At 41.5% G+C, this 19,661-nt stretch overlaps 1 protein-coding gene across 1 annotated transcript; it reads right to left on the bottom strand.

Moving 5' to 3' along the window:
- Positions 1–17,210: 17,210 nt before the first annotated feature.
- Positions 17,211–19,157, bottom strand: LOC149243214 (uncharacterized). Its single transcript, XM_089371152.1, has 4 exons — positions 19,085–19,157; positions 18,813–18,914; positions 17,812–18,341; positions 17,211–17,666 (listed from the first exon to the last, which is right to left on the bottom strand). Exons 1-4 carry the CDS (start codon positions 19,155–19,157, stop codon positions 17,211–17,213), a joined length of 1,161 nt encoding a protein of 386 aa, XP_089227278.1.
- Between the last annotated feature and the right edge of the window lie 504 nt (positions 19,158–19,661).

Below are 19,661 nucleotides of genomic sequence, written 5' to 3'. Positions count from 1 at the left end.
TGCCAAGCTTTTTCACGTTCCTTCTAAACCCGCTGATGGAATCTAGCAAAAAACCTATCTTCTTCGAGCTCCATTAGTTGCACAAGCCATTCTTCTAAGGCTTCATGGTCTGCCATTCCTGTAAAGGTTGCTATGTGAATACTCGGTATAATATATTCCATTGGCATAACATCCTCTACACCATAAACCAATCGGAAGGGTGTCTGACTTGTTAGCTTTTTGCAAGTAGTTTTGTATGCCCATAATACTTCTGGTACACGCAAGTCCCAATCATTCCACTGCATGTTGAAAATCTTCGTTAGTGCGTTCTCCAATATCTTATTGAAAGCCTCAACTGTTCCATTGGCCTGAGGATGATATGGTGTACTTTTCTAATGGCAAACCTGAAACTCTTCTGTCAGCTCGCTGATCGTTTCGTTGAGAAAATGTGTATCGTGGTCACTCATCAATACCTTTGGGAAACCGAACCTGGTCAACACATATTCAAACAAAAAATTTGCTTTTTTTGCCCTTGTATAGTCCTTCACAAGCTGTGCTTTGCCCATCTCGTCAAATATTTTGTCGCGGTGATGATGTAGCACGCACCTGTTTACTTACCTGGGGGCTGATCGGTCCTAAAAAATCGATTTCCCATTTCTTAAATGGTTGCAATGACACCTGCAGATTCAGTGGCAGCTCATCCCTTCGTGACGGCCTGCTCGTCCTCTGACATGCATCGCATGCCTTACAATATGCTTTAGAATCTTTATGCAACGTCAGCCACCACAACCCAGTGCACAAAACCTTCTGCGCTATCACTTTCCCTGCATAATTCCCTCCCGTAGCTCCTCCATGAGCTTCAATGAGGGTACTATTTCATTCAAAATTGGGCACATATCATCGAGGTATCTCATCTGATCCCATGCTATACAAATGGCCTGCAATTACTACGAAATCAGTTGCGCGCACCACCAACTATTTCTTCTGCTGACTGGTGTATCCTTTTGGAGCCACCTGTGTAGTCAAGAAGTTGATAATGTCTGCAAAGTGGTTTTCTGCTACACGCACTGCAAAGATCTATGCATCGGGAAGCACTTCCTCCGAATTATTAGGCTCCTCTCCTGTCTCAATGCGTGAAATATGGTCAGGTCCTACATTCAACCCTCCCAGCTTCACAATTACCTCAAAATCATATTCTTGGAATAACAACAACCATATGCATATTTTCCCCCCAACACAGGCTTATTGACTAAGTACTTCAAGGTAGAGTGGTGTGTGTACATCTTGAAATGTCTGCCCAATAGATAGTGCCTAAACTTTTGGAGTGCGTACACCATCACCAATCCCTCGCGCTCTATGGTCAAATAATTCTTTTCAACCTTTGACAACTTCCTACTCGCAAATGCTATAGGATGATCCAATTCTCCTTCACCAGCCTATGTCAACACTGCCCCCAATGCAATACACAAGGCATCAATGTGCACATGGAATTTTTTCTTCTAGTCCGGGAAGACCAAGATCGATGCGATAACCATTTTCTCCTTCAACACATCCAGACTACGCTGACATTCTTCATTCCAACATAATGTAGCATCCTTATTTAATAACTTTTCCATGGATGTGGTAATTTGAGCATAAGCCTTGATAAATTTTTGATAATACCCGGTATGGCCCAGCGTTGAGTATAGCTATTCAACACTCCTCTGGGCTTCCAAATTGATTATTAATGCAATCTTGGTAGGGTCCACCATGAGTCATTGCCTGCATACCACATGAACCAACAAAATCCCAAAGGGGACACAAAACAAGCACTTCTTCAGGTTCATCGCAATCTGATACCTTAGGCATTGTTATAGACATTTTTGTGCCTCACAGCATGAAGCATGAAATGTCAATAATCTAAGGGATCCAAAGTCCCTAAACATGTTGTTCTTACCCCTAGAGGAACAAGGTCAGCAAACCACAGCACTTCAGATCAGTTCTCCACCTGAAAACACTCAAAAACAAGCAATTTCAGGATCATGTCAACTGCTCCACTGAGCATCTGCTCTGAATGTCAACTGCTCCACTCTGTACCTGCGCTGAATGTCAAATCTAATGAAGGCTACCTGCGCTGGGCGAGATTGGCCAAGTGGCACAATCATTCTGCAAGGTGTCAGGTGCCCAAGAAGCTTCTAAAATGACACTTGGATCAGCAAATTCGCCCTATGATGAGTAAGAGGTCCTTAAACTCCAAGTGGAAGCTAGGATCTCCAAGTGGACTCAAGAACTGGAGTATAACTGAAGAGGGAGATGACACAAGTCAACTTCATGTCAGTCTCAAGCTGACTCATCCTTTCTCCAAATATCCTATATATAGAGCTCTCTCATGAGGTCTAAGGAGGCTGGAATTTTGTGAATGTAAGGAAGTGCTGTTGGTTTGTGTATAGAACTATTGGGTGATTGCTTTGAAGGAGGTGAAGAGGAGATTTCTTTCCGCTGGGAGGTGTTGCTGGATTGGGCCTCTTATGGTTGTAACACTCTCAGAACTTTACTTCTTCCATTAATAAAGCATTTGAGGTTCTTCTATATGCATGTGTCTTTGTGGCGTATTGATGCTTGTATATTTGATTTATTCTAATCCTTGAATCAATTATGGATGTATGCTTCTTGTAGTTTCCCTTTCTTGTGCTTTTGCAGGATCTTTGTGTAGCTGGGCCAGTGAAAGAGCAAGGAGCTGGGAGCAAGCAGCAAAGAGGGAATATTGGATCAACCATTAGCGGAAGATAATGGTTAGTGGATCTCTTCCTCCTCTCTCTTACATCTCATAAAGAAGTAATCTTGAATAGCTTTGCATTCGGTTGTTGCTGAGGTACTATCACCCTTAGAGTGGGATAGGGTCATTCCGTATTGGATACTTTTCCCTACAACAGGCATGTATCCAACATTAAGGGAAAACTGTCTACATTGTTCTTAACTAGCCCAAACACTATCCAGTCATCGAAATAGAGCTCCAATAATTTGTGAATGAACACTGCGATGACTACACGAGAGAATATTGTCAGTGCATTCTTGAGTCCAAACGACATTACTGTATACTAGAAACAACCCCATTCTGTCATGAAGGTTGTCTTACTCCTATCCTCTGGCGCGATCTTAATCTGAGGAGTCTAAGCAATATGTGTCTGGGAGGGAGTTTGTAGTTTTTTAGGGCCAGTCTCTTTAAGAGACTGATCCCAAATCACATCCAAATTTTCTTCTGTCCTAACCTTCTCTATCTTTGATTTAGAAGGTGTTGATGTTTGAGTTGCATGAGTTACATCTTGACTCTAAGATGTGCTCATTCTTGTGTCTTATTCCATGCTCTATTGATTTAGTTTCAATAATTCACTGGGAAAATGGGAAATCCTTTTAACCTTGTATTGATGAAACTGCACTAATTCCTCAGGACTGAGCTATGCTACTACCTTTTCAATGTGTGCATAATCTAAGGTTGATTCAAAGAGATTGTCAAATTTATTAGGTTCATTTGTAAATTGCTTAATCTTTTCCTGTGTTGTAATATTTTTGGTAGTATTGATGGGATCATACTGTCGATTTGGAATGGTTGGAAGGTTCATCAGCTAGAGTTCCTCCATCTCCTTAGTAACATGTTTGAAATTCTCTAAGGAGTAGACTCCATAGTGAAAGGGGAAAAAAGGCCACATTGTCTTTTTTCTTTCTTTCATGACCTTAGATATGTCATTTCCCACAGTCTGGTAAGTTATTTCCCAAGCTAGGAGCTTATCGGGGACATATTGGGGCAAAACATGAGGTTATGAAAGGCTACCAAAAACTCAAACATATGTAAATGATTCCTTCCAAAACCATCTTCCAACTAATAAGAGGTCATTTTTTCCTTCATCAGAGATTATAGGGCATTATTGGTGGATAAGAAGGATGATTCCATGGTTAATCTTTTAAAAATGGGGTTGGTATTTTGGCTCCCAAAGTAGATTATGGTAAATGTGAATAGGAAAAGTGTCTTAAATAGTCCATTTCCATCACATGGATGGGAAATCTGAAGTAAAACAAATACAGTCCATAATGTAGGCACTCATGTAGAATGGGGGAACAATATTTTCAGAAAAGAAATTGTGTTTTGTCGTATATTCTAGGATTTGGGTACTTAAGTTATTGGACAGAATAGTTCCCCACTACATTACATAGCTATCAGAGACAACTTCAATAAGGGGTACACATTGGTCTAAAAACTTCTAAGGATTGGCATAGCCAAACAATTTACACCTATTTATACAATCCCATGGTTCTCAGACCATGGGTAGATCTTCAAAGTTGACTCAAGTTACATAAAGGAAGGGTAAAATCATCTTTGATTATTTAACTAACTACGGGCTCCGCAACCACAACTTCTGGACAAGTTACATCTTTTTACATCAAAATTTGGGCTCTTGCCCCAAAAATGACCCAAGGGACCCATCCTAACAGGCCCCCAACACAAAGATCATGACTCGCCCCCAAGTCACTCAGTAAGCGCGGAGATCTTGCTGCAAAGATTTCTGAGTTCCACTTGTACCACTGCTACTACAGCCGCGCTCTACGTGGTTGCTTGCTTCACCTGTTCGACCAGTTGCTCTGTGAGTATTCCTTCGCTGTCTTGCTTGACCTTCTGTTATGTAAGCTGCAGGTTCACCAACTTGTCCTATATGTTGGCGGAGACTTGGTAGGCTTCTTCCAACCAAGGGCCGAACCGCGCCTTAAGGACTGCCTCTTTTTTCTGTGCGGCTTCCACTTGCGCCAAGAGTTGCTTGCCCTCTTGCAACTTGGCAAGGCGTTGCGTTGTAGCCACTATGCACGTCGTCACCTGCACTTCATCGTACTGTTGCTGAAGCTCACGGGTCTCTATATTTAACCTCTATAGGTCGATATCTTCTTGAAAGGCCATTACTACTTCCATGGCCTGCTCAAAAAGCATTGTGCAGTCCACCACCACGGCATTGAAAGATGCTAATCCATCCTTAATAGCTGCTTCGCGCTATTCCCTAACTTCAAAGGCTGTGACTTGAGCTCCAGTTCTGTGATTTTTTGGTTGATCTTGAATTGAACTCGGGCCACTTCTATCTTGGCATCGCGAACACCCGCTGCAAGCTTCCTGATCTTGGTCTCAAGTGGTGCTTCCTCTAGTATGTGGAACTCTAGCACTGTCTTGTAAGCTTCTGCCACTATGGCCACCAACTAGGTGCTTTGCACCTGGATCGTTTCCTTTGCCTTCATTGCCTCTATCTTTTCAGCGAACATCTGTTCATTGTTCACCTAATATTCAATTATGAGGCTGAGCATGCACTGCTCTCATGCATGTAACTCCGTTGTCACACCTGCCTGCAGCATGTGAAGGTACTCATTGGGGAGCACTATGAGGTTGAGGTTGATGTTCTTCAGACTACTCACTATGACCTTGTCATCAGATTATTTTGCACTCAAAGATCCTTCTGGTAGTGTGACTGCTCGGAGATCCACCGATCTGACCATTTCTGCGCCGTGACTGGTCCCTGGTGCCAAGCTTGTCTATGCGGCACTCACCTGTCCTACACCCACTTAGATGTTGCTGGTTTGGATTTGCAGCTCATGCAGATCCTTTTGAAGAGTACCGAGTGACTATAGGTGCTTCTCTTCGAACTGCTATAACATTTCCACTATGGTATCACGCAATTTGTCTCCGATCCCATTGATATCACCTTCTGCGAGTGTGATGGGATCCAGTGGTGGCTTCATCTCTTTTCACTTCTTCCGGGGTCCCTCCTTCTGTTGTTACCTATACCTCTTCACCCAAAAGGGGGTGCTTTGTCCTTCATCTTTGCCACCTCCTTAGTCTAACTGCTCCTCTTCCTTGGTCTACGGTAAAGGGGATTTACCGCTCCGCTTAGAGCCGTACTATTCCTGTTCGATCTACTTCTTCACAATGTGCTCTTTTTCTAGCCTTGCCTTCTCCACGACCTCCTTCCTTCACTTTTTTGCCAACTGTTGGACCGCCTGCTTTGCTTCCTCCTTCTTTTTCTTCTCTGTGGAACTCCTTGTGCCTTTGCTACTACCTATGGCTAGATTGGATGGAGAATGCCAATCTACCGACCATCACTTGATAATCTCCTGAATAGCATCATCTGTAACAAGGTAAGGCAGGTTAAACCATTTCTGCTATGGATCCTTATATATGCGATGGAAATTTGCATTAAACTCCGCGTACTCTGATAGCTGCTCAAACACTATTGGGGACAATCGTGGCTTCTAGTTGATGGCCATGCGAATGCTCGCCTCCATCAACACCCAGGAAAATTTGGTCTCCATGACCTGTGCGACGTCCTTGGTGGACCGCAGGGAGGCAAACTATTTAGCCTTCAGAAATCCTTTCTCCAATGGAGGAAACTGGATATCCTCTGGTAGCTCCCAAGCTACTAGCACTATGGAGAGAAACAACCATGCATAGTGGAAGGTTTTTCTCTCATCCTGAGCCTCACGAAAATTTGCAAGGAACTCGCTACATAGGTAGCGCGACCAGTTAAACTTCATGCTTTCCGTGCACTATGTAGCTAACGAGATAACTTGCGTCGAAACCTCATCCATGCAACATTTCCTCATGACCTTACCAACGAGGATCTGTGTGACAACTTGCATCACGGGGTCACTGGTAGACATGATGGAGTACCTACACAGCTTCTTAATTAGTTTGAACTTCTCCTTCATCCTCTTCACCAGGTCGTGCTCACTGGTTTTCCGCTAAACTCCTTGGTTAGATTCAAGCTAGAATGTAGTAGAAGTGTGATCCGATGGATCAACATGTCTATAATTGGGATTGGTGCGCTTAGCCACAAACATCCATCATGTACCAGGGTCAGCAACTGCTTGATAAAAATGATGTTGATGTTGGAGCGGTGATAGTGGGACACCCACAACAGGTTCAATAGCCCTGATTGATTCACTCTGTGACTCCATTCGACTGGCTCCAACACTGTGACACCAGATTCTTTATAGTACACCCGCTTCATATAGTTCTCCGTAATGAGGTGGGGGAACCTCTCATGGTTTGCCAAATCCCAGTCTTCGATTTTCAAATGAGGAATCCATGCCAAGCGCGGGCCTTCAAAGGTAATACTTTCCGATAGTAGAGGTGTATTTAGGAGGAATTTCCCTGCATCTGGGTCCTTAGTGACCTTCACCTTTCCCTTGCATGGAGGGATGTAATCCGACAATTTGGAGATGGGCTCCACGCCCTCGGCACATATATCCTCCACGCCCTCATCGGCCTCCAAACCCACAACTTTCCCCTTATCCTTCACCGACTGTTTATCTTTCTTCTGAGCCTGGGTAGCAAAGTGCTTCCTCGGTGACTTGTGCACCAGCATTGGCCTTTTCTTCTTGTCTTTCTTGGGCTTCGGATTCTCACACACTGGAGTGGGCTTTGACCTAGGCGACCTCGGTGCCCTAGGCACAGGAGCTGAAGTCTCCATGCCTACAACTTCTGGAGCCGCTCCTTCGGAGGAAACAATTCCTCTGGTGCTTGCAGCCTCACCTGGTCCAGACCTAGTGCTGAGAATGAACTGCTGGGTATCCTTAGGTAACCTGAAAAAACAAAGAGCTTGTGACTAAATATATGAAAACGTGAGGATTCATAAACAAGGCACATCACAGCTAAAAAATTCTAGGGATGCAAAGTGTTCTCTGCTGGATGGCTACACGTAATTTATAAGCGAATTTGAATTCAAATTTGACCATTTCCCCCAAAATCAGTCAACAAATGTGGATTTGGTGGCAGATCTCCAAAGATTTCAGCCTTAAATGCCTTAAATGCCGCGCCCACCCCCCCCCCCCCCCCCAACTCATCTTAACTATCTCCTACCTGTCAAATCATGAACAATGACTATAACAGTCATTTTCTGGCTGTGCTGCGTGGTATCTCCCCTCATAATGTAGATCCATCTATGCACCTTCTGATGCTGTGACATCATCCTTCTCCACGCAACCCCTCTAATGCATAGTTCCACCAACTGCGCAGTGTATTTTATAGTCCCACACTTCCTTGCAGCTGCCTAGAGTGCTAATACTGTCCTATCATCGTGTAGTCATTGGGTCGGATCCCTTGTGTATGGATTCAACCGACTTCCATTTACCCTTCCCGAAAATGGTTCTCCATTCAGCTTTGCAAGCTAAAATGTGCCACCATCTGTAATTTCCTTGATGACATATGGCCCCATCTAGTGCATCTGAAACTTTCTTGGAAGCTTAGTGAACTTGCTATCATATAATAAAACCAAGTCATTTACCTTGAAGGTGCATATTTTGATGTGCCGACCATGCCAAGCTTTTTCACATTCCTTCTAAACCCGCTGATGGAATCTAGCAAAAAACCTATCTTCTTCGAGCTCCATTAGTTGCACAAGCCATTCTTCTAAGGCTTCGTGGTCTGCCATTCCTATAAAGGTTGCTATGCGAATACTCGGTACAATATATTCCATTGGCATAACATCCTCTACACCATAAACCAATCGGAAGGGTGTCTGACTTGTTAGCTTTTTGCAAGTAGTTTTGTATGCCCATAATACTGCTGGTACGTGCAAGTCCCAATCATTCCACTGCATGTTGAAAATCTTCATTAGTGCATTCTCCAATATCTTATTGAAAGCATCAACTGTTCCATTGGCTTGAGGATGATATGGTGTACTTTTCTAATGGCAAACCTGAAACTCTTTTGTCAGCTCGCTGATCGTTTCGTTGAGAAAATGTGTATCGTGGCCACTCATCAATACCTTTGGGCAATCGAACCTGGTCAACACATATTCAAACAAAAAATTTGCTATTTTTGCCCTTGTATAGTCCTTGACAGGCTGTGCTCTGCCCATCTCGTCAAATATTTTGTCACGGTGATGATGTAGCACGCACTTGTTTTCTTACCTGGGGGCTGATCGATCCTAAAAAATCGATTTCCCATTTCTTAAATGGTTGCAATGACACTTGCAGATTCAATGGCAGCTCATCCCTTCGTGACGGCCTGCTCGTCCTTTGACATGCATCGCATGCCTTACAATATGCTTTAGAATCTTTTTGCAACGTTGGCCACCACAACCCAGTGCAAAAAACCTTATGCGCTGTCACTTTCCGTGCATAATTCCCTCCCATAGCTCCTCCATGAGCTTCAAGGAGGGTACTATATCATTCAAAATTGGGCAGATATCATCGAAGTATCTCATCTGATCCCATGCTATACAAATGGCCTGCAATTACTAAGAAATCAGTTGCGCCCACCACCAACTATTTCTTCTGCTGACTAGTGTATCCTTTTGGAGCCACCTGTGTAGTCAAGAAGTTGATAATGTTTGCAAAGTGGTTGTCTGCTACACGCACCACAAAGATCTATGCATCGGGAAGCACTTCCTCCAAATTAGTAGGCTCCTCTCCTGTCTCAATGCGTGACAGATGGTCAGGTCCTGCATTCAACCCTCCCAGCTTCACAATTACCTCAAAATCATATTCTTGGATTAACAACAACCATATGCATATTTTCCCCCCCAACACAGGCTTATTGACTAAGTACTTCAAGGTAGAGTGGTGTGTGTACATCTTGAAATGTCTGCCCAATAGATAGTGCCTAAACTATTGGAGTGCATACACCATCACCAATCCCTCGCGCTCTATGGTCAAATAATTCTTTTCAACCTTTGACAACTTCCTACTCGCAAATGCTATAGGATGATCCAATTCTCCTTCACCAGCCTATGTCAACACTGCCCCCAATGCAATACACAAGGCATCAATGTGCACATGGAATTCTTTCTTCTAGTCGGGAAGACCAAGATTGATGCGGTAACCATTTTCTCCTTCAACACATCCAGACTACGCTGACATTCTTCATTCCAACATAATGTAGCATCCTTGTTTAATAACTTTTCCATGGATGTGGTAATTTGAGCATAAGCCTTGATAAATTTTTGATAATACCCAGTATGGCCCAGCGTTGAGTACAGCTGTTCAACACTCCTCTGGGCTTCCAAATTGATTATTAATGCAATCTTGGTAGGGTCCACCATGAGTCGTTGCCTGCATACCACATGACCCAACAAAATCCCAAAGGGGACACAAAACAATCACTTCTTCAAGTTCATCGAAATCTGATACCTTAGGCATGTATCCAACATTAAGGGAAAACTGTCTACATGGTTCTTAACTAGCCCAAACACTATCCAGTCATCGAAATAGACCTCCAATAATTTGTGAGTGAACTCTTTGAACACTGCGATGACTACACGAGAGAATATTGTCAGTGCATTCTTGAGTCCAAATGACATTACTGTATACTAGAAACAACCCCATTCTGTCGTGAAGGTTGTCTTACTCCTATCCTCTGGCACGATATTAATCTGAGGAGTCTAAGCAATATGTGTCTGGGAGGGAGTTTTTAGTTTTTTAGGGCCAGTCTCTTTAAGAGACTGATCCCAAATCATATCCAGATTTTCTTCTGTCCTAACCTTATCTATCTTTGATTCAGAAGGTGTTGATGTTTGAGTTTCATGAGTTACATCTTGCCTCTAAGATGTTCTCATTCCTGTGTCTTATTCCATGCTCTATTGATTTAGTTTCAATAATTCACTAGGAAAATGAGAAATACTTTTAACCTTGTATTGATGAAACTACACTAATTCCTCAGGACTGAGCTATGCTACTACTTTTTCAATGTGTGCATAATCTAAGGCTGATTCAAAGAGATTGTCAAATTTATTAGGTTCATTTGTAAATTGCTTAATCTTTTCCTGTGTTGTAATATTTTTGGTAGTTGTTATCACAAAATCGTGTACTAAGGGCTGCTACTTAGCAAGATCTCATGAAACTGTTTCAGACCAGGCTTTAGACTAAGGTTTAGCCTCCTTAGTCAGAGAGGGCTCTCTCACAGATTTTTGATATGCATTAAGGGCAAGAAAAGATGGCTAACTCTTTTAAACAACACATGAAAAATAAGCTGGTTGGACAAATATCAAATTAGTCTTCATTGGGCTTATGGAGTCTCACCCATTGCAGTAAACAAAAGCATAGTCATTTCATGGAAGTCAAGGCTCTTTACATCAGATGTTCAAACATACTTTACATAAACCACAGCTTGCCAAGCATACAGGAAGTCAGAGCATTAAACATGAATTCTGAGTGATTATGCTGTAACAAGGCTGTAAAAGAACATTAAGAGAATAAACCACAATTACATTTGAACAATATGATCTATTGAGAATCTTGAGAAGAAACAACAACTGTTTTTCTATTACTGTAATAAGTCTTTTACATCAGCCAAAATAAAACTCTGTTTTTCATAAATCTCCAACCCCTATTACATCAGAGTTTTCACTATATATAGACACATACTTCTCACTGCTTAGAGCTGCCACCTCCAGCATAAGGGGAGCTCGGAGTCCTTTTCTAACGCCACCTATTCACCTTTAAACTAACTAATAAAAGTCATTTATTACTAATTGACAGCACTATAATCCTAAAACAATTAACTCTGGAGTCCTAAAACAATTAAAACTCTAATTCTACATCATGCTGGAAAAAGCATTTATTACAATCAAGATGATGCTCCTACAAGAAAAAGAAGAGAACAAGCTCATTCTCTGACAAATGGCTTTTTTTTGGTTTGGCTGTGATAGGTGTCTGTATTCGCTTGCTGGCCTTTAATGTAACATGTTTTCCAATACCCTGAAATATAGGAAACTGCTCCTATTTGTCGGTCCTTGGTGTGCTTCACAATATTCGAATCCAAAGAAGCATGCCTTTTATCTTTGATTACTCAAAATAGCATAGGCTGCCACGTCTTCGATGTGCTGGCCATTTTTCCATGTGTGAAGACAATACCTTTCAGAAAGATTCGCTGATTTGTCAATCATAATTGATTGGCTAAACTGAAACATGCAGCTACAGCAGTTTCGTAGTGCGCTACGAAACTGCTGTGTAATCACAAAACACAGCTTTGACATAAAACTTGCACAGACCACCAAAATGCCGGAAACAAACACCAGTTAATAATGTAATCCGCTCTCTGTAGTTAAACAAAACATCTCAGCAATAATATCCTCTGCCTTGGCAATATCTTTGTTGAAGGCCTGCAACACAGATCTCAATGATTGAAGAAACTATAATGCCTCATCCAGTAGCCTTTGTTTCTCATTACCAGTAGATGATGTTAAACATATCTCACCCTGAACTCTTTTAAGGTATCCCAAACTCTGGTTTTCTACCTTCTGCATTCTTTCTAGATCAGACATAGATCCACATCTCAAGCACTGTCCGGGACTTACATATGTCATACTATCATTTTCTATTGAAATAAGAAGATGGGCAACATTATTGATTGACTGGCGCAGTCGCTCATCAACAAGCAATGCTAGGTCCCGTGTAAATATGTTAGCGTATGGCACAAAATTAGTTCCAACCAATTTCTCTAACCTCGCAACTGCTTTAACCAAGATTACCCCCTGGCAATCATGCTTTGCACATCGAAATGAAGACAGGTAGAGATCTGAAAGGTTCAATTCTGAACATGCCCTGCACTTGCATAAAACAAAAAAAATAGCGTTCTTCCAACCATCTCTGCCTATCTTCAAGCCTGGATTCTCCAACCTGTGAGCCATAGCATAGCTCAAGTGGTGAGCCTGGAGGTAATGGTTTGATTGCATGAACAAAAAGACGCCGTGAAATAAATGAAGCATGGATATTAGGATCACATGAATGATTGAACAAACTCCCTCTAAGATAAACAGCTTGTGCAACTTGCACCTCTTGAACAGAACACATTATAGTCTCTGCAATGGTAGGAACTGTTCTTGATACTGCAGGCTTACCAACTGATTCCGGTGATGAAACACGCACGATTGCCATAGCATTCACTCTGACTTGTGCAGTAAGTAATACAAACTTTGAGATAAAATTACCCGTTAACTGAAACATCTCTAAAGTTGATGATTGAAGACAGAAGGCAAGAACAATAGCAAATATATGCAACTCCAATTTATCTGGTGTCTGCATCTTCTCATAATGATGGCAAAGGTTCGGCAACATGTGAGTTGAATGATCATGGTATTTCCCAAAAGATTGCCTGTCTATGGACTTGATTAAGATGCGAGCAGCCAAAGTAACTTCTGTTGGCAACACTGCAACCAGCACATGCCTCCACATTCATGCTTATGTTCAAACCAGTTCACATCCTTTAGTTCCGCTGGTGACGTTTGGCATGAATCATTCTCAAACAAGCTTAGAGTTAGTTTCAGTCTCACAATAGGAATCATCTAAGATTTGCTCGGACAATGGTCTATTCTTAGAATCCTTAGTCCCAGATGGACTGCCCCCAGCATAGTCTCTGCAGTTCTCAGAACAAAATATCCGAAGCCGAAACATAATCACCATGAATACAAACGTTGACAAATACATGCATTGGGGCTTCACGGATGTTCAACGACATCCTCAGTTTAAAATGCCGCGTGTTCATTACCCTGCACTGACTCTGCAAATTCGCTGATTGCTTCACAAGATCCAGTTCTGGACGAATAGTAGGATAACCCTGGAAATTGGCTTTTCAATCGAAAACTGCACTCGTTTGTTAATTTCTCTCTCATGAAGAATACCGCTAAATCGTTCAAAAATTCCATAGCGGCCTTGAAGTGATAGGTCTTGAAACATGGACCCGCATTCCTCTACAAATCGAACAGCGACCTCAACACTATCGTCTGTAGGATTCTCCAGCAAAACAGTAAGAAGTTCCAAAGCAATGATCTCATGTGCAACTTGTTAGTTCACTAGGTGAGCTATGAATTTTGTCGCTGCTAGTAACAGAGGCTTGTCATTTCATTTGAAAACCCTCTTAAGCTGCAAAATAAACCTTCTCAAAAGGAGATTACCAACTTCTGGAAATTTCGTATTCACCACAGCAACCAAGACAGCTAAAATATCAGTAAATCCAGGTGATGCCATCTGGGATTTCATACATGACCTACAAAATAGACCTCTTCCCCGGATAAGGTTCTCTGCAAAGAGCTCTGAAATAATGTTTTCAATGTTTGATGCGTTCATTTTGTTTACAGCGCTGATTTCCACAGAAGGCTTCTTCCAAGAAGGAATGCTCCAGATAAACCTAATGAAACACCATCCGCTGGGATACCAAAAACCTTATAAGCTGACAACTGTTGATGCAAACCCAATGGATTTTGATAAACATGACAGCTGTGAAAGGGCCGCTATGGATTAGGACAAATCTCCAACTTCGTAGTGCGCTACGAAACCACGTAAACAGGTAGCGCTGCAAAACTGCTAAAAAGGATTCATGCACTGCGAAAACACCTTGTCCTTAAGCTAGGCTAAAAATTTTTGGCAACAGAATTTTCAGTGATAACAGTGGCTCCACTTGGGATAGTGTGCCCTTGTGGTGCACTAAGAACCTGCAGTTCCAGTGCCTTATCCATTTGTGACAAACAGAAATTTGCTTGACAAGCATAACTGTAGGAGAAAGAAAGCTACATCTACTGAAAAATAAATGCTCAGTCAACCTTGAGCTTATTTGCAATTTACCTACCTACCTACCCTAACAATTTCAATTTCCTTCTGCTCAATCAATATGAAATTTCCAATGTAGCCAATCCTCTGCTTTATCTGATATTTGATTTCTTTGACCGCATTGGAGTTCAGAGCCAATCTGACAGTGTGATGACCGCTGCCACTGAAACTGCCTCTGATCTTTATAGGAAAACTGAAACACTGGAGAGTAAAACTCTTCCATGTAATTAGCTATAGGATCCCAGAACACGTGAACAGCTTGATTCTTCTTGTAACCTTCAGGTTGTGCAAACTGATCTTCAACAACCATGTATAGCTCCTTAAACGTGAAAGAGAAAGGAAGTGGCACTCTCTCCTTGTGTTCTGTCATAGAAAGCTGCTGAAAATAATGATCATGATAACACTCTTCATTTTCAGGCCACTGATTCTCAACCACACAAGACCCCTCTGATGTGCTATCCACTTTTCTATTTGACAAGCTATCCAGCTGCTTTTCTGAATCATTCCAGCAAACAATGGAATTTTCCTCACTATTATGATTATTATTTGGAGTAAGCTGCTGCAAGGAATTACAAAATTGAGCAAGCTTTTCCTCTGCCTGAGGGTCATAGAAAATTTCCTCCAATATTTCTTCTTGCTGAGTGCAATCAATTTCATCTCCATCATGATCTGAAACCTGACAAATCTGCTGCATCTCTACATCAATATCTACGGATAAAACATGGTTTTCACAGGTAAACTCTTGCTGCTCTTCATGCTGTGCTTCATGGAATGTTATACCTTCTCCTTGGTGCTAAAAAACATTGTTATGAAGAGCCTCTAAAATTTCTTCATCTGTAAATTCATCATCACCATAACAATCCTCCAAGTACTGAATAAGATTTAAAGAATGCCTACAGGAATCTTTGAGCAGCAACAAAGAAGGATAACATTCTTTATACATTTCACAGAACACATCATGGAAATCAACAAGAGAAGATAATGAACCATTTTCCAAACTTTTATACCAAGACCATGCTTCTCCTTCTAAAGTGGCCATAAACATCCTCATGAGACAATCTTCAGGGAAATGAACCTTAAGACTGCGTACATGCATGTGAAACCTAACCAAATGGAGAGCAGCATCATCCTTCTTTTCATCTTTGAATATTGGAAGATCATCTAACCAATCAACCTTTGGCATAGGATTTGGAAAACCAGGGATATGAGACCGATTCATAGGAGCATACCTGGCATTCATTCTTGCAGTGGAATCCATCTTGAAACTTCATCAAGCTACTGATCTTCTAGCAGTGGAGTCACCTTCTAATTTGTTATTTGCTGTGTGGAGTCACCAAGGTAGTTTTGCAGCCTCAAAAAGATGTCTGAGCTCCTGCTACCTTCAGAAGTTCAACCATTGATTTCGGGAATGAATAATCTTCAGACTCCCGGCAGACGCACCAAAATGTTATCACAAAATCGTGTACTAAGGGCTGCTACTTAGCAAGATCTCATGAAACTGTTTCAGACCAGGCTTTAGACAAAGGTTTAGCCTCCTTAGTCAGAGAGGGCTCTCTCACAGATTTTTGATATGCATTAAGGGCAAGAAAAGATGGCTAACTCTTTTAAACAACACATGAAAAATAAGCTGGTTGGACAAATATCAAATTAGTCTTCATTGGGCTTATGGAGTCTCACCCATTTCAGTAAACAAAAGCACAGTCATTTCATGGAAGTCAAGGCTCTTTACATCAGATGTTCAAACATACTTTACATAAACCACAGCTTGCCAAGCATACAGGAAGTCAGAGCATTAAACATGAATTCTGAGTGATTATGCTGTAACAAGGCTGTAAAAGAACATTAAGAGAATAAACCACAATTACATTTGAACAATATGATCTATTGAGAATCTTGAGAAGAAACAACAGCTATTTTTCTATTACTGTAATAAGTCTTTTACATCAGCCAAAATAAAACTCTGTTTTTCATAAATCTCCAACCCCTATTACATCAGAGTTTTCACTATATATAGACACATACTTCTAACTGCTTAGAGCTGCCACCTCCAGCATAAGGGGAGCTCGGAGTCCTTTTCTAACGCCACCTATTCACCTTTAAACTAACTAATAAAAGTCATTTATTACTAATTGACAGCACTATAATCCTAAAACAATTAACGCTGGAGTCCTAAAACAATTAAAACTCTAATTCTACATCATGCTGGAAAAAGCATTTATTACAATCAAGATGATGCTCCTACGAGAAAAAGAAGAGAACAAGCTCATTCTCTGACAAATGGCTTTTTTTTGGTTTGGCTGTGATAGGTGTCTGTAGTCGCTTGCTGGCCTTTAATGTAACATGTTTTCCAATACCCTGAAATATAGGAAACTGCTCCTGTTTGTCGGTCCTTGGTGTGCTTCACAATATTCGAATCCAAAGAAGCATGCCTTTTATCTTTGATTACTCAAAATAGCATAGGCTGCCACGTCTTCGATGTGCTGGCCATTTTTCCATGTGTGAAGACAATACCTTTCAGAAAGATTCGCTGATTTGTCAATCATAATTGATTGGCTAAACTGAAACATGCAGCTACAGCAGTTTCGTAGCGCGCTACGAAACTGCTGTGTAATCACAAAACACAGCTTTGACATAAAACTTGCACAGACCACCAAAATGCCGGAAATAAACACCAGTTAATAATGTAATCCGCTCTCTGTAGTTAAACAAAACATCTCAGCAATAATATCCTCTGCCTTGGCAATATCTTTGTTGAAGGCCTGCAACACAGATCTCAATGATTGAAGAAATTGTAATGCCTCATCCAGTAGCCTTTGTTTCTCATTACCAGTAGATGATGTTAAACATATCTCACCCTGAACTCTTTTAAGGTATCCCAAACTCTGGTTTTCTACCTTCTGCATTCTTTCTAGATCAGACATAGATCCACATCTCAAGCACTGTCCGGGACTTACATATGTCATACTATCATTTTCTATTGAAATAAGAAGATGGGCAACATTATTGATTGACTGGCGCAGTCGCTCATCAACAGGCAATGCTAGGTCCCGTGTAAATATGTTAGCGTATGGCACAAAATTAGTTCCAACCAATTTCTCTAACCTCGCAACTGCTTTAACCAAGATTACCCCCTGGCAATCATGCTTTGCACATCGAAATGAAGACAGGTAGAGATATGAAAGGTTCAATTCTGAACATGCCCTGCACTTGCATAAAACAAAAAAAATAGCGTTCTTCCAACCATCTCTGCCTATCTTCAAGCCTGGATTCTCCAACCTGTGAGCCATAGCATAGCTCAAGTGGTGAGCCTGGAGGTAATGGTTTGATTGCATGAACAAAAAGACGCCGTGAAATAAATGAAGCATGGATATTAGGATCACATGAATGATTGAACAAACTCCCTCTAAGATAAACAGCTTGTGCAACTTGCACCTCTTGAACAGAACGCATTATAGTCTCTGCAATGGTAGGAACTGTTCTTGATACTGCAGGCTTACCAACTGATTCCGGTGATGAAACATGCACGATTGCCATAGCATTCACTCTGACTTGTGCAATAAGTAATACAAACTTTGAGATAAAAGTACCCGTTAACTGAAACATCTCTAAAGTTGATGATTGAAGACAGAAGGCAAGAACAATAGCAAATATATGCAACTCCAATTTATCTGGTGTCTGCATCTTCTCATAATGATGGCAAAGGTTCGGCAACATGTGAGTTGAATGATCATGGTATTTCCCAAAAGATTGCCTGTCTATGGACTTGATTAAGATGCGAGCAGCCAAAGTAACATCTGTTGGCAACACTGCAACCAGCACATGCCTCCACATTCATGCTTATGTTCAAACCAGTTCACATCCTTTAGTTCCGCTGGTGACGTTTAGCATGAATCATTCTCAAACAAGCTTAGAGTTAGTTTCAGTCTCACAATAGGAATAATCTAAGATTTGCTCGGACAATGGTCTATTCTTAGAATCCTTAGTCCCAGATGGACTGCCCCCAGCATAGTCTCTGCAGTTCTCAAAACAAAATATCCGAAGCCGAAACATAATCACCATGAATACAAACGTTGACAAATACATGCATTGGGGCTTCACGGATGTTCAATGACATCCTCAGTTTAAAATGCCGCGTGTTCATTACCCTGCACTGACTCTGCAAATTCGCTGATTGCTTCACAAGATCCAGTTCTGGACGAATAGTAGGATAACCCTGGAAATTGGCTTTTCAATCGAAAACTGCACTCGTTTGTTAATTTCTCTCTCATGAAGAATACCGCTAAATCGTTCAAAAATTCCATAGCGGCCTTGAAGTGATAGGTCTTGAAACATGGACCCGCATTCCTCTACAAATCGAACAGCGACCTCAACACTATCGTCTGTAGGATTCTCCAGCAAAACAGTAAGAAGTTCCAAAGCAATGATCTCATGTGCACTTGTTAGTTCACTAGGTGAGCAATGAATTTTGTCGCTGCTAGTAACAGAGGCTTGTCATTTCGTTTGAAAACCCTCTTAAGCTGCAAAATAAACCTTCTCAAAAGAAGATTACCAACTTCTGGAAATTTCGTATTCACCACAGCAACCAAGACAGCTAAAATATCAGTAAATCCAGGTGATGCCATCTGGGATTTCATACATGACCTACAAAATAGACCTCTTCCCCGGATAAGGTTCTCTGCAAAGAGCTCTGAAATAATGTTTTAAATGTTTGATGCGTTCATTTTGTTTACAGCGCTGATTTCCACAGAAGGCTTCTTCCAAGAAGGAATGCTCCAGATAAACCTAATGAAACACCATCCGCTGGGATACCAAAAACCTTATAAGCTGACAACTGTTGATGCAAACCCAATGGATTTTGATAAACATGACAGCTGTGAAAGGGCCGCTATGGATTAGGACAAATCTCCAACTTCGTAGCGCGCTACGAAACCACGTAAACAGGTAGCGCTGCAAAACTGCTAAAAAGGATTCATGCGCTGCGAAAACACCTTGTCCTTAAGCTAGGCTAAAAATTTTTGGCAACAGAATTTTCAGTGATAACAGTAGTATCGATGGGATCATACTGTCGATTTGGAATGGTTGGAAGGTTCATCAGCTAGAGTTCCTCCATCTCCTTAGTAACATGT

This window comes from Pinus tabuliformis, chromosome 8, assembly GCF_031772625.1.
Source record: "Pinus tabuliformis cultivar Carrire ecotype Pingquan chromosome 8, CPIR1, whole genome shotgun sequence".
In the NCBI taxonomy this organism is placed as follows: Eukaryota; Viridiplantae; Streptophyta; class Pinopsida; order Pinales; family Pinaceae; genus Pinus; species Pinus tabuliformis.
This window is presented reverse-complemented; position numbering and strand designations above follow the sequence as displayed.